The 15000-nt window shown below is 36.8% G+C and overlaps 2 protein-coding genes across 2 annotated transcripts in view; one reads left to right on the top strand and one right to left on the bottom strand.

The window, feature by feature from the left end:
- The window catches only part of LOC135507226 (slit homolog 2 protein-like), a 640120-nt gene that overhangs the window by 469901 nt on the left and 155219 nt on the right, over nucleotides 1–15000 (top strand).
- The window catches only part of LOC135506437 (slit homolog 2 protein-like), a 117396-nt gene that overhangs the window by 100111 nt on the left and 2285 nt on the right, over nucleotides 1–15000 (bottom strand). The window contains exons 4-7 of the mRNA XM_064925829.1: nucleotides 13182–13253; nucleotides 12309–12380; nucleotides 2682–2845; nucleotides 1387–1519 (exon numbers count right to left, since the gene is read on the bottom strand). Coding sequence (XP_064781901.1) covers nucleotides 1387–1519; nucleotides 2682–2845; nucleotides 12309–12380; nucleotides 13182–13253 — 441 coding nt within the window. The remainder of the gene's footprint in view (nucleotides 1–1386; nucleotides 1520–2681; nucleotides 2846–12308; nucleotides 12381–13181; nucleotides 13254–15000) is intronic.

The following is a 15000-nucleotide window of genomic DNA, read 5'->3' as shown; positions in this document are numbered from 1 at the left end:
GTGATGGTCTCAGGCAGGTTGCCAGGTGTGTGTGTGTCTTACATCTCTGTGATGGTCTCAGGCAGGTTGCCAGGTGTGTGTGTGTCTTACATCTCTGTGATGGTCTCAGGCAGGTTGCCAGGTGTGTGTCTGTCTTACATCTCTGTGATGGTCTCAGGCAGGTTGCCAGGTGTGTGTGTGTCTTACATCTCTGTGATGGTCTCAGGCAGGTTGCCAGGTGTGTGTGTGTCTTACATCTCTGTGATGGTCTCAGGCAGGTTGCCAGGTGTGTGTGTGTCTTACATCTCTGTGATGGTCTCAGGCAGGTTGCCAGGTGTGTGTGTGTCTTACATCTCTGTGATGGTCTCAGGCAGGTTGCCAGGTGTGTGTGTGTCTTACATCTCTGTGATGGTCTCAGGTAGGTTGCCAGGTGTGTGTGTGTCTTACATCTCTGTGATGGTCTCAGGCAGGTTGCCAGGTGTGTGTGTGTCTTACATCTCTGTGATGGTCTCAGGCAGGCAGGTTGCCAGGTGTGTGTGTGTGTCTTACATCTCTGTGATGGTCTCAGGCAGGTTGCCAGGTGTGTGTGTGTCTTACATCTCTGTGATGGTCTCAGGCAGGTTGCCAGGTGTGTGTGTGTCTTACATCTCTGTGATGGTCTCAGGCAGGTTGCCAGGTGTGTGTGTGTCTTACATCTCTGTGATGGTCTCAGGCAGGTTGCCAGGTGTGTGTGTGTCTTACATCTCTGTGATGGTCTCAGGCAGGTTGCCAGGTGTGTGTGTGTCTTACATCTCTGTGATGGTCTCAGGCAGGTTGCCAGGTGTGTCTTACATCTCTGTGATGGTCTCAGGCAGGTTGCCAGGTGTGTGTGTCTTACATCTGTGATGGTCTCAGGCAGGTTGCCAGGTGTGTGTGTGTCTTACATCTGTGTGTGTGATGGTCTCAGGCAGGTTGCCAGGTGTGTGTGTGTCTTACATCTCTGTGATGGTCTCAGGCAGGTTGCCAGGTGTGTGTGTGTGTTACATCTCTGTGATGGTCTCAGGCAGGTTGCCAGGTGTGTGTGTGTCTTACATCTCTGTGATGGTCTCAGGCAGGTTGCCAGGTGTGTGTGTGTCTTACATCTCTGTGATGGTCTCAGGCAGGTTGCCAGGTGTGTGTGTGTCTTACATCTCTGTGATGGTCTCAGGCAGGTTGCCAGGTGTGTGTGTGTCTTACATCTCTGTGATGGTCTCAGGCAGGTTGCCAGGTGTGTGTGTGTCTTACATCTCTGTGATGGTCTCAGGCAGGTTGCCAGGTGTGTGTGTGTCTTACATCTCTGTGATGGTCTCAGGCAGGTTGCCAGGTGTGTGTGTGTCTTACATCTCTGTGATGGTCTCAGGCAGGTTGCCAGGTGTGTGTGTGTCTTACATCTCTGTGATGGTCTCAGGCAGGTTGCCAGGTATCTCAGTAAGGCTCTTTCCTCTACAGTCCACTATGTTGTTACTGCAGGTACAGGAGTCCGGACACTGGAGAACACTGCAGGAGGGGGAGGACTGGTGGCCTAAACACACGCACGCACGCACACACACATACACACACACACACACACACACATTGAGAGAAAAACAGAGAAACATTATGAAGAGAGATGAAGACATGGAGACACAGTATTGTACCGCTAAACCTAACCCTAACCCTCCTAACCCTAACCCACCTAAACCTAAACCCAACCCTCCTAACCCTAACCCTCCTAACCCTAACCCTCCTAAACCTAACCCTCCTAACCCTAACCCTAACCCTCCTAACTCTAACCCTAACCCTCCTAACCCTAACCCTCCTAAACCTAACCCTCCTAACCCTAACCCTAACCCTCCTAACCCTAACCCCAACCCTAACCTTCCTAACCCTAACCCTCCTAACCCTAACCCTCCTAACCCTAACCCTCCTAAACCTAACCCTCCTAACCCTAACCCTAACCCTCCTAACCCTAACCCCAACCCTAACCTTCCTAACCCTAACCCTCCTAACCCTAGCTCCTAACCCTAACCATAACCCTAGCTCCTAACCCTAGCTCCTAACCCTAGCTCCTAACCATAACCCTAGCTCCTAACCCTAGCTCCTAACCATAACCCTAGCTCCTAACCCTAAACCCTAATCCTCCAAACCCTAACCATAATCCGAACTCCTAACCATAACCCTAGCTCCTAACCTTAAACCGAACCCTAGCTCCTAACCCTAAACATAACCCTAGCTCCTAACCATAACCCTAGCTCCTAACCTTAAACCGAACCCTAGCTCCTAACCCTAAACCTAACCCTAGCTCCTAACCCTAGCTCCTAACCCTAAACATAACCCTTGCTCCTAGAAACAGCATTTGACCTTGTGGGGACCAACAAAATGTCCCCAGTTGGTCAAATGTTTGTTAGTTTATTATTCTAGTGGGGACTTCTGGTCCAAGAACAGTTAAACAAACAAACAAACAAACAAACAAACAAACAAACAAACAAACAAACAAACAAACAAACAAACAAACAAACAAACACAACACACACACACACACACACACACACACACACACACACACACACACACACACACACACACACACACACACACACACACACACACACACACACACACACACACACACACACACACACACACACACACACACACACACACACACACACACACACACACACACACACACACACACACACTACCTGTGCATACGAACTCTTTCTTCTGGACCTCAGCCACGTTGTGTCCCCTCATGGTAGGAGGAGACATGCACTGTGTGTAGAGACCCAGACGGGGACGCTGTCTCAACCACTCTGACAACCAGGCCACGTGACAGTCGCACAACAGGTTGTTGGAGTGGAGACGACTGGAGAGGAGAGGAGAGAGAGGAGAGAGGAGAGAGAGGAGAGAGGAGAGACACGTTAACACACACAGTAACACAACAGGTTGTTGGAGAGGAGAGAGGAGAGACAGGTTAACACATACAGTAACACAACAGGTTGTTGGAGAGGAGAGAGGAGAGACAGGTTAACACACACAGTAACACAACAGGTTGTTGGAGAGGAGAGAGAGGAGAGACACGTTAACACACACAGTAACACAACAGGTTGTTGGAGAGGAGAGAGGAGAGAGAGGAGAGACACGTTAACACACAGTAACACATTATATATAGTCTATGATATAACTACAGGTAGACTAGTGTTAATAGTCTATAATATAACTACAGGTAGACTAGTGTTAATAGTCTATAATATAACTACAGGTAGACTAGTGTTAATAGTCTATAATATAACTACAGGTAGACCAGTGTCAATAGTGTTAATAGTCTATAATATAACTACAGGTAGACTAGTGTTAATAGTCTATGATATAACTACAGGTAGACCAGTGTTAATAGTCTATAATATAACTACAGGTAGACTAGTGTTAATAGTCTATAATATAACTACAGGTAGACTAGTGTTAATAGTGTTAATAGTCTATAATATAACTACAGGTAGACTAGTGTTAATAGTCTATAATATAACTACAGGTAGACTAGTGTTAATAGTGTTAATAGTCTATAATATAACTACAGGTAGACTAGTGTTAATAGTGTTAATAGTCTATAATATAACTACAGGTAGACTAGTGTTAATAGTCTATAATATAACTACAGGTAGACTAGTGATAATAGTGTTAATAGTCTATAATATAACTATAGGTAGACTAGTGATAATAGTCTATAATATAACTACAGGTAGACTAGTGTTAATAGTGTTAATAGTCTATAATATAACTAAAGGTAGACTAGTGTTAATAGTCTATAATATAACTACAGGTAGACTAGTGTTAATAGTGTTAATAGTCTATAATATAACTACAGGTAGACTAGTGTCAATAGTGTTAATAGTCTATAATATAACTACAGGTAGACTAGTGTTAATAGTGTTAATAGTCTATAATATAACTACAGGTAGACTAGTGTTAATAGTCTATGATATAACTACAGGTAGACCAGTGTTAATAGTCTATAATATAACTACAGGTAGACTAGTGTTAATAGTCTATAATATAACTACAGGTAGACTAGTGTTAATAGTCTATAATATAACTACAGGTAGACCAGTGTTAATAGTCTATAATATAACTACAGGTAGACTAGTGTTAATAGTCTATAATATAACTACAGGTAGACTAGTGTTAATAGTCTATAATATAACTACAGGTAGACTAGTGTTAATAGTCTATAATATAACTACAGGTAGACTAGTGTTAATAGTCTATAATATAACTACAGGTAGACTAGTGTTAATAGTCTATAATATAACTACAGGTAGACTAGTGTTAATAGTCTATAATATAACTACAGGTAGACTAGTGTTAATAGTCTATAATATAACTACAGGTAGACTAGTGTTAATAGTCTATAATATAACTACAGGTAGACTAGTGTTAATAGTCTATAATATAACTACAGGTAGACTAGTGTTAATAGTCTATAATATAACTACAGGTAGACTAGTGTTAATAGTCTATAATATAACTACAGGTAGACCAGTGTTAATAGTCTATAATATAACTACAGGTAGACTAGTGTTAATAGTCTAATAATATAACTACAGGTAGACTAGTGTTAATAGTGTAACTATAGTCTATAATATAACTACAGGTAGACTAGTGTTAATAGTCTATAATATAACTACAGGTAGACTAGTGTTAATAGTCTATAATATAACTACAGGTAGACTTATGTTAATAGTCTATAATATAACTACAGGTAGACTAGTGTTAATAGTCTATAATATAACTACAGGTAGACTAGTGATAATAGTCTATAATATAACTACAGGTAGACTAGTGTTAATAGTCTATAATATAACTACAGGTAGACTAGTGTTAATAGTCTATAATATAACTACAGGTAGACTAGTGTTAATAGTCTATAATATAACTACAGGTAGACTAGTGTTAATAGTCTATAATATAACTACAGGTAGACTAGTGTTAATAGTCTATAATATAACTACAGGTAGACTAGTGTTAATAGTCTATAATATAACTACAGGTAGACTAGTGTTAATAGTCTATAATATAACTACAGGTAGACTAGTGTTAATAGTCTATAATATAACTACAGGTAGACTAGTGTTAATAGTCTATAATATAACTACAGGTAGACCAGTGTTAATAGTCTATGATATAACTACAGGTAGACCAGTGTTAATAGTCTATGATATAACTACAGGTAGACTAGTGTTAATAGTCTATAATATAACTACAGGTAGACTAGTGTTAATAGTCTATAATATAACTACAGGTAGACCAGTGTTAATAGTCTATAATATAACTACAGGTAGACTAGTGTTAATAGTCTATAATATAACTACAGGTAGACTAGTGTTAATAGTCTATAATATAACTACAGGTAGACTAGTGTTAATTGTCTATAATATAACTACAGGTAGACTAGTGATAATAGTCTATAATATAACTACAGGTAGACTAGTGTTAATAGTCTATAATATAACTACAGGTAGACTAGTGTTAATAGTCTATAATATAACTACAGGCAGACTAGTGTTAATAGTCTATAATATAACTACAGGTAGACTAGTGTTAATAGTCTATAATATAACTACAGGTAGACTAGTGTTAATAGTCTATAATATAACTACAGGTAGACCAGTGTTAATAGTCTATAATATAACTACAGGTAGACCAGTGTTAATAGTCTATAATATAACTACAGGTAGACTAGTGTTAATAGTCTATAATATAACTACAGGTAGACTAGTGTTAATAGTCTATAATATAACTACAGGTAGACCAGTGTTAATAGTCTATAATATAACTACAGGTAGACTAGTGTTAATAGTCTATAATATAACTACAGGTAGACTAGTGTTAATAGTCTATAATATAACTACAGGTAGACTAGTGTTAATAGTCTATAATATAACTACAGGTAGACTAGTGTTAATAGTCTATAATATAACTACAGGTAGACTAGTGTTAATAGTCTATAATATAACTACTAGGTAGACCAGTGTTAATAGTCTATAATATAACTACAGGTAGACCAGTGTTAATAGTCTATAATATAACTACAGGTAGACCAGTGTTAATAGTCTATAATATAACTACAGGTAGACTAGTGTTAATAGTCTATAATATAACTACAGGTAGACCAGTGATTAATAGTCTATAATATAACTACAGGTAGACTAGTGTTAATAGTCTATAATATAACTACAGGTAGACCAGTGTTAATAGTCTATAATATAACTACAGGTAGACCAGTGTTAATAGTCTATAATATAACTACAGGTACACTAGTGATAATAGTCTATAATATAACTACAGGTAGACTAGTGTTAATAGTCTATAATATAACTACAGGTAGACCAGTGTTAATAGTCTATAATATAACTACAGGTAGACTAGTGTTAATAGTCTATAATATAACTACAGGTAGACCAGTGTTAATAGTCTATAATATAACTACAGGTAGACCAGTGTTAATAGTCTATAATATAACTACAGGTAGACTAGTGTTAATAGTCTATAATATAACTACAGGTAGACCAGTGTTAATAGTCTATAATATAACTACAGGTAGACCAGTGTTAATAGTCTATAATATAACTACAGGTAGACCAGTGTTAATAGTCTATAATATAACTACAGGTAGACTAGTGTTAATAGTCTATAATATAACTACAGGTAGACCAGTGTTAATAGTCTATAATATAACTACAGGTAGACTAGTGTTAATAGTCTATAATATAACTACAGGTAGACTAGTGATTATAGTCTATAATATAACTACAGGTAGACTAGTGTTAATAGTCTATAATATAACTACAGGTAGACCAGTGTTAATAGTCTATAATATAACTACAGGTAGACCAGTGTTAATAGTCTATAATATAACTACAGGTACACTAGTGATAATAGTCTATAATATAACTACAGGTAGACTAGTGTTAATAGTCTATAATATAACTACAGGTAGACCAGTGTTAATAGTCTATAATATAACTACAGGTAGACTAGTGTTAATAGTCTATAATATAACTACAGGTAGACTAGTGTTAATAGTCTATAATATAACTACAGGTAGACCAGTGTTAATAGTCTATAATATAACTACAGGTAGACTAGTGTTAATAGTCTATAATATAACTACAGGTAGACTAGTGTTAATAGTTTATAATATAACTACAGGTAGACTAGTGTTAATTGTCTATAATATAACTACAGGTAGACTAGTGTTAATAGTCTATAATATAACTACAGGTAGACTAGTGTTAATAGTCTATAATATAACTACAGGTAGACCAGTGTTAATAGCTAATGATATAACTACAGGTAGACCAGTGTTAATAGTCTATGATATAACTACAGGTAGACTAGTGTTAATAGTCTATAATATAACTACAGGTAGACTAGTGTTAATAGTCTATAATATAACTACAGGTAGACCAGTGTTAATAGTCTATAATATAACTACAGGTAGACTAGTGTTAATAGTCTATAATATAACTACAGGTAGACTAGTGTTAATAGTCTATAATATAACTACAGGTAGACTAGTGTTAATTGTCTATAATATAACTACAGGTAGACTAGTGATAATAGTCTATAATATAACTACAGGTAGACTAGTGTTAATAGTCTATAATATAACTACAGGTAGACTAGTGTTAATAGTCTATAATATAACTACAGGCAGACTAGTGTTAATAGTCTATAATATAACTACAGGTAGACTAGTGTTAATAGTCTATAATATAACTACAGGTAGACTAGTGTTAATAGTCTATAATATAACTACAGGTAGACCAGTGTTAATAGTCTATAATATAACTACAGGTAGACCAGTGTTAATAGTCTATAATATAACTACAGGTAGACTAGTGTTAATAGTCTATAATATAACTACAGGTAGACTAGTGTTAATAGTCTATAATATAACTACAGGTAGACCAGTGTTAATAGTCTATAATATAACTACAGGTAGACTAGTGTTAATAGTCTATAATATAACTACAGGTAGACTAGTGTTAATAGTCTATAATATAACTACAGGTAGACTAGTGTTAATAGTCTATAATATAACTACAGGTAGACTAGTGTTAATAGTCTATAATATAACTACAGGTAGACTAGTGTTAATAGTCTATAATATAACTACAGGTAGACCAGTGTTAATAGTCTATAATATAACTACAGGTAGACCAGTGTTAATAGTCTATAATATAACTACAGGTAGACCAGTGTTAATAGTCTATAATATAACTACAGGTAGACTAGTGTTAATAGTCTATAATATAACTACAGGTAGACTAGTGATTAATAGTCTATAATATAACTACAGGTAGACTAGTGTTAATAGTCTATAATATAACTACAGGTAGACCAGTGTTAATAGTCTATAATATAACTACAGGTAGACCAGTGTTAATAGTCTATAATATAACTACAGGTACACTAGTGATAATAGTCTATAATATAACTACAGGTAGACTAGTGTTAATAGTCTATAATATAACTACAGGTAGACCAGTGTTAATAGTCTATAATATAACTACAGGTAGACTAGTGTTAATAGTCTATAATATAACTACAGGTAGACCAGTGTTAATAGTCTATAATATAACTACAGGTAGACCAGTGTTAATAGTCTATAATATAACTACAGGTAGACTAGTGTTAATAGTCTATAATATAACTACAGGTAGACCAGTGTTAATAGTCTATAATATAACTACAGGTAGACCAGTGTTAATAGTCTATAATATAACTACAGGTAGACCAGTGTTAATAGTCTATAATATAACTACAGGTAGACTAGTGTTAATAGTCTATAATATAACTACAGGTAGACCAGTGTTAATAGTCTATAATATAACTACAGGTAGACTAGTGTTAATAGTCTATAATATAACTACAGGTAGACTAGTGATTATAGTCTATAATATAACTACAGGTAGACTAGTGTTAATAGTCTATAATATAACTACAGGTAGACTAGTGTTAATAGTCTATAATATAACTACAGGTAGACCAGTGTTAATAGTCTATAATATAACTACAGGTACACTAGTGATAATAGTCTATAATATAACTACAGGTAGACTAGTGTTAATAGTCTATAATATAACTACAGGTAGACTAGTGTTAATAGTCTATAATATAACTACAGGTAGACTAGTGTTAATAGTCTATAATATAACTACAGGTAGACTAGTGTTAATAGTCTATAATATAACTACAGGTAGACCAGTGTTAATAGTCTATAATATAACTACAGGTAGACTAGTGTTAATAGTCTATAATATAACTACAGGTAGACTAGTGTTAATAGTTTATAATATAACTACAGGTAGACTAGTGTTAATTGTCTATAATATAACTACAGGTAGACTAGTGTTAATAGTCTATAATATAACTACAGGTAGACTAGTGTTAATAGTCTATAATATAACTACAGGTAGACTAGTGTTAATAGTCTATAATATAACTACAGGTAGACTAGTGTTAATAGTCTATAATATAACTACAGGTAGACTAGTGTTAATAGTCTATAATATAACTACAGGTAGACTAGTGTTAATAGTCTATAATATAACTACAGGTAGACTAGTGTTAATAGTCTATAATATAACTACAGGTAGACCAGTGTTAATAGTCTATAATATAACTACAGGTAGACCAGTGTTAATAGTCTATGATATAACTACAGGTAGACTAGTGTTAATAGTCTATAATATAACTACAGGTAGACTAGTGTTAATAGTCTATAATATAACTACAGGTAGACCAGTGTTAATAGTCTATAATATAACTACAGGTAGACTAGTGTTAATAGTCTATAATATAACTACAGGTAGACTAGTGTTAATAGTCTATAATATAACTACAGGTAGACTAGTGTTAATTGTCTATAATATAACTACAGGTAGACTAGTGATTAATAGTCTATAATATAACTACAGGTAGACTAGTGTTAATAGTCTATAATATAACTACAGGTAGACTAGTGTTAATAGTCTATAATATAACTACAGGTAGACTAGTGTTAATAGTCTATAATATAACTACAGGTAGACTAGTGTTAATAGTCTATAATATAACTACAGGTAGACTAGTGTTAATAGTCTATAATATAACTACAGGTAGACTAGTGTTAATAGTCTATAATATAACTACAGGTAGACTAGTGTTAATAGTCTATAATATAACTACAGGTAGACTAGTGTTAATAGTCTATAATATAACTACAGGTAGACTAGTGTTAATAGTCTATAATATAACTACAGGTAGACTAGTGTTAATAGTCTATAATATAACTACAGGTAGACTAGTGTTAATAGTCTATAATATAACTACAGGTAGACCAGTGTTAATAGTCTATAATATAACTACAGGTAGACCAGTGTTAATAGTCTATAATATAACTACAGGTAGACTAGTGTTAATAGTCTATAATATAACTACAGGTAGACTAGTGTTAATAGTCTATAATATAACTACAGGTAGACCAGTGTTAATAGTCTATAATATAACTACAGGTAGACTAGTGTTAATAGTCTATAATATAACTACAGGTAGACTAGTGTTAATAGTCTATAATATAACTACAGGTAGACTAGTGTTAATAGTCTATAATATAACTACAGGTAGACTAGTGTTAATAGTCTATAATATAACTACAGGTAGACTAGTGTTAATAGTCTATAATATAACTACAGGTAGACTAGTGTTAATAGTCTATAATATAACTACAGGTAGACTAGTGTTAATAGTCTATAATATAACTACAGGTAGACTAGTGTTAATAGTCTATAATATAACTACAGGTAGACTAGTGTTAATAGTCTATAATATAACTACAGGTAGACTAGTGTTAATAGTCTATAATATAACTACAGGTAGACCAGTGTTAATAGTCTATAATATAACTACAGGTAGACTAGTGTTAATAGTCTATAATATAACTACAGGTAGACTAGTGTTAATAGTCTATAATATAACTACAGGTAGACCAGTGTTAATAGTCTATAATATAACTACAGGTAGACTAGTGTTAATAGTCTATAATATAACTACAGGTAGACTAGTGTTAATAGTCTATAATATAACTACAGGTAGACTAGTGTTAATAGTCTATAATATAACTACAGGTAGACTAGTGTTAATAGTCTATAATATAACTACAGGTAGACTAGTGTTAATAGTCTATAATATAACTACAGGTAGACCAGTGTTAATAGTCTATAATATAACTACAGGTAGACTAGTGTTAATAGTCTATAATATAACTACAGGTAGACCAGTGTTAATAGTCTATAATATAACTACAGGTAGACTAGTGTTAATAGTCTATAATATAACTACAGGTAGACTAGTGTTAATAGTCTATAATATAACTACAGGTAGACTAGTGTTAATAGTCTATAATATAACTACAGGTAGACCAGTGTTAATAGTCTATAATATAACTACAGGTAGACCAGTGTTAATAGTCTATAATATAACTACAGGTAGACTAGTGTTAATAGTCTATAATATAACTACAGGTAGACTAGTGTTAATAGTCTATAATATAACTACAGGTAGACCAGTGTTAATAGTCTATAATATAACTACAGGTAGACTAGTGTTAATAGTCTATAATATAACTACAGGTAGACCAGTGTTAATAGTCTATAATATAACTACAGGTAGACCAGTGTTAATAGTCTATAATATAACTACAGGTAGACTAGTGTTAATAGTCTATAATATAACTACAGGTAGACCAGTGTTAATAGTCTATAATATAACTACAGGTAGACCAGTGTTAATAGTCTATAATATAACTACAGGTAGACCAGTGTTAATAGTCTATAATATAACTACAGGTAGACTAGTGTTAATAGTCTATAATATAACTACAGGTAGACCAGTGTTAATAGTCTATAATATAACTACAGGTAGACTAGTGTTAATAGTCTATAATATAACTACAGGTAGACCAGTGTTAATAGTCTATAATATAACTACAGGTAGACCAGTGATAATAGTCTATGATATAACTACAGGTAGACCAGTGTTAATAGTCTATAATATAACTACAGGTAGACCAGTGTTAATAGTCTATAATATAACTACAGGTAGACTAGTGTTAATAGTCTATAATATAACTACAGGTAGACTAGTGTTAATAGTCTATAATATAACTACAGGTAGACCAGTGTTAATAGTCTATAATATAACTACAGGTAGACTAGTGTTAATAGTCTATAATATAACTACAGGTAGACTAGTGTTAATAGTGATCATAGTTCTGTAACACTCACAAGGTTCTCAGTTTGGGCATGTGGTTGAAACTGGCCACCGACAGACGACTTATATTGTTGTTGTTCAGAGTTCTGTAGAGAGAGAGAGAGAGGGATAGAGGGATAGAGAGAGACAGAGAGAGAGGTGGATAGAGAGAGAGAGAGAGGGATAGAAGGATAGAGATAGACAGAGAGAGAGGTGGATAGAGAGAGAGAGAGAGAGAGAGAGGTGTATAGAGAGAGAGGGGGAGAGAGACAGAGAGAGGGGGATATAGAGAGAGGGAGAGAGAGAGAGAGGGGGGGATAGAGAGAGAGAGAGAGAGAGAGGTGGATAGAGAGAGACAGAGAGAGAGGTGGATAGAGAGAAGGGGGAGAGAGACAGAGAGAGAGAGAGGGATAGAGAGATAGGGGGGAGAGAGACAGAGAGAGAGGTGGATAGAGAGAAGGGGGGAGAGAGACAGCGAGAGAGAGAGAGGGATAGAGAGAGAGAGAGAGAGAGAGAGAGAGACAGAGACAGAGACAGAGAGACAGAGAGAGAGGGATAGAGAGAGAGAGAGAGGTGGATAGAGAGAAGGGGGGAGAGAGACAGAGAGAGAGAGAGGGATATATAGAGAGAGAGAGACAGAGACAGAGACAGAGAGAGACAGACAGAGAGAGAGAGACAGAGAGAGAGAGGATAGAGAGAGAGAGAGAGACAGAGAGAGAGAGACAGTGAGAGAGAGAGAGAGAGAGGATAGAGAGAGAGGGAGAGAGAGAGAGAGAGAGAGACAGAGAGAGAGACAGAGAGAGAGAGAGATGAGCAGATAAAATACATGGATGTAAAAGTCAGTTCAACAGGAAGTGTCTCTGGGTGGACGTGGAGGTGTCAGAGGTTAAAGGTCAGAGGTTACTCACAGTACTTCCAGGTCTCGTAGGGCTCTGAACGCTCCGTCCTCTATACAGCTGATCTGGTTATAATCCAGCTGGCTGCACACACACACAGGAGAGAGGGAGATGGAGGAGAGAGGAGAGATGGAGGAGAGATGGAGGAGAGATGGAGATGGAGGAGAGAGGAGAGATGGAGGAGAGATGGAGGAGAGAAGGAGAGATGGAGGAGAGATGGAGGAGAGAAGGAGGAGATGGAGGAGAGATGGAGGAGAGATGGAGGAGAGAGGGAGATGGAGGAGAGAGGAGAGATGGAGGAGAGATGGAGATGGAGGAGAGATGGAGGAGAGAAGGAGAGATGGAGGAGAGATGGAGAAGGAGGAGAGATGGAGGAGAGATGGAGGAGAGAAGGAGAGATGGAGGAGAGATGGAGATGGAAGGAGAGATGGAGATGGAGAAGAGATGGAGATGGAGATGGAGGAGAGAGGAGGAGATGGAGGAGAGAAGAGATGGAGGAGAGATGTAGGAGAGAGGAGAGATGTAGGAGAGAGGAGAGATGGAGTAGAGATGAGAGATGGAGAAGAGAGGGAGATGGAGGAGAGATGTAGGAGAGAGGAGAGATGGAGGAGAGATGTAGGAGAGAGGAGAGATGGAGGAGAGAAGAGAGATGGAGGAGAGATGTAGGAGAGAGGAGAGATGGAGGAGAGATGTAGGAGAGAGGAGAGATGGAGGAGAGAGGGACAGAATATTTACGAGTGTTATAGAATGCTGAACCAACCGTGTTCCCATCCAGGTTGAAGAAATATTCCTTCTGGGTTTACTCTCACAAACGACCTGTCTCCTCACAATCCATCTTCCTCCTCTGATGCATCTTCCTCTTTCTTCTCTCTCAGTCTTCCCTCGCTCTGTCCACCTCTCTTAATGAATCTCTCTCTCTCTGTCTCTCTCTCTTTATCTCTCTCTCTCTCTCTCTCTCTCTCCCTCCCTCCCTCCCAGTCCTTTGCAGATATGATTCCATGAAGACATCGAGACAGTAAATCATTCCTGTCACACACACCTCCACAGAGTGAATTGCACCATCCTCCATCCACCTTTTACAGTACTGGCACAACATTAGTGTAACTACTAGCTACCGTACAATTACTGTTGATTCCCAACACTATAGCAGTTAACTCACACACACACACACACCACACACACCACACAAACCTCACACATGCCACACACCACACACCACACACCACACACACACACACACCACACACCACACACACACACACACCACACACACAACACACGCACCTCACACACTCACACCTCTCACACACACACACACACACCACACACACACACACACACACACGCACCTCACACACACTCCTAAACCACTGTATTAAAGTGGAGAACCACCAGGCTGCTGACATGACATTTAACACATTGAAATATTGATGCACATCAAGGAGGAGTGTGTGTGTGTGTGTGTGTGTGTGTGTGTGTGTGTGTGTGTGTGTGTGTGTGTGTGTGTGTGTGTGTGTGTGTGTGTGTGTGTGTGTGTGTGTGTGTGTGTGTGTGTGTGTGTGTGTGTGTGTGTAGAAGCATAGAGAGAGTGTGTGGGGTTGAATATTCTTCCAGTCGACCACCAGCTTCTTCATTTAACTAGCTCCCTTTAGGCATTAGTTAAGGCTATAACATGGACTACTCTCTCTCTCTCTACCCTTTTCTCTCTCTCTCTCTCTCTCTCTCTCTCTCTCTCTCTCTCTCTCTCTCTACCCTTCTCTCTCTCTCTCTCTCTCTCTCTCTCTTCCCTTCTCTCTCTCTCTCTCTCTCTCTCTCTCTCCTTTCTCTCTCT

This window comes from Oncorhynchus masou, chromosome 20 (genome assembly GCF_036934945.1).
Source record: "Oncorhynchus masou masou isolate Uvic2021 chromosome 20, UVic_Omas_1.1, whole genome shotgun sequence".
NCBI classification, from domain to species: Eukaryota; Metazoa; Chordata; class Actinopteri; order Salmoniformes; family Salmonidae; genus Oncorhynchus; species Oncorhynchus masou.
Note: the sequence above shows the minus strand (reverse complement) of the source record. Positions and strands in the feature narration are given on the sequence as shown.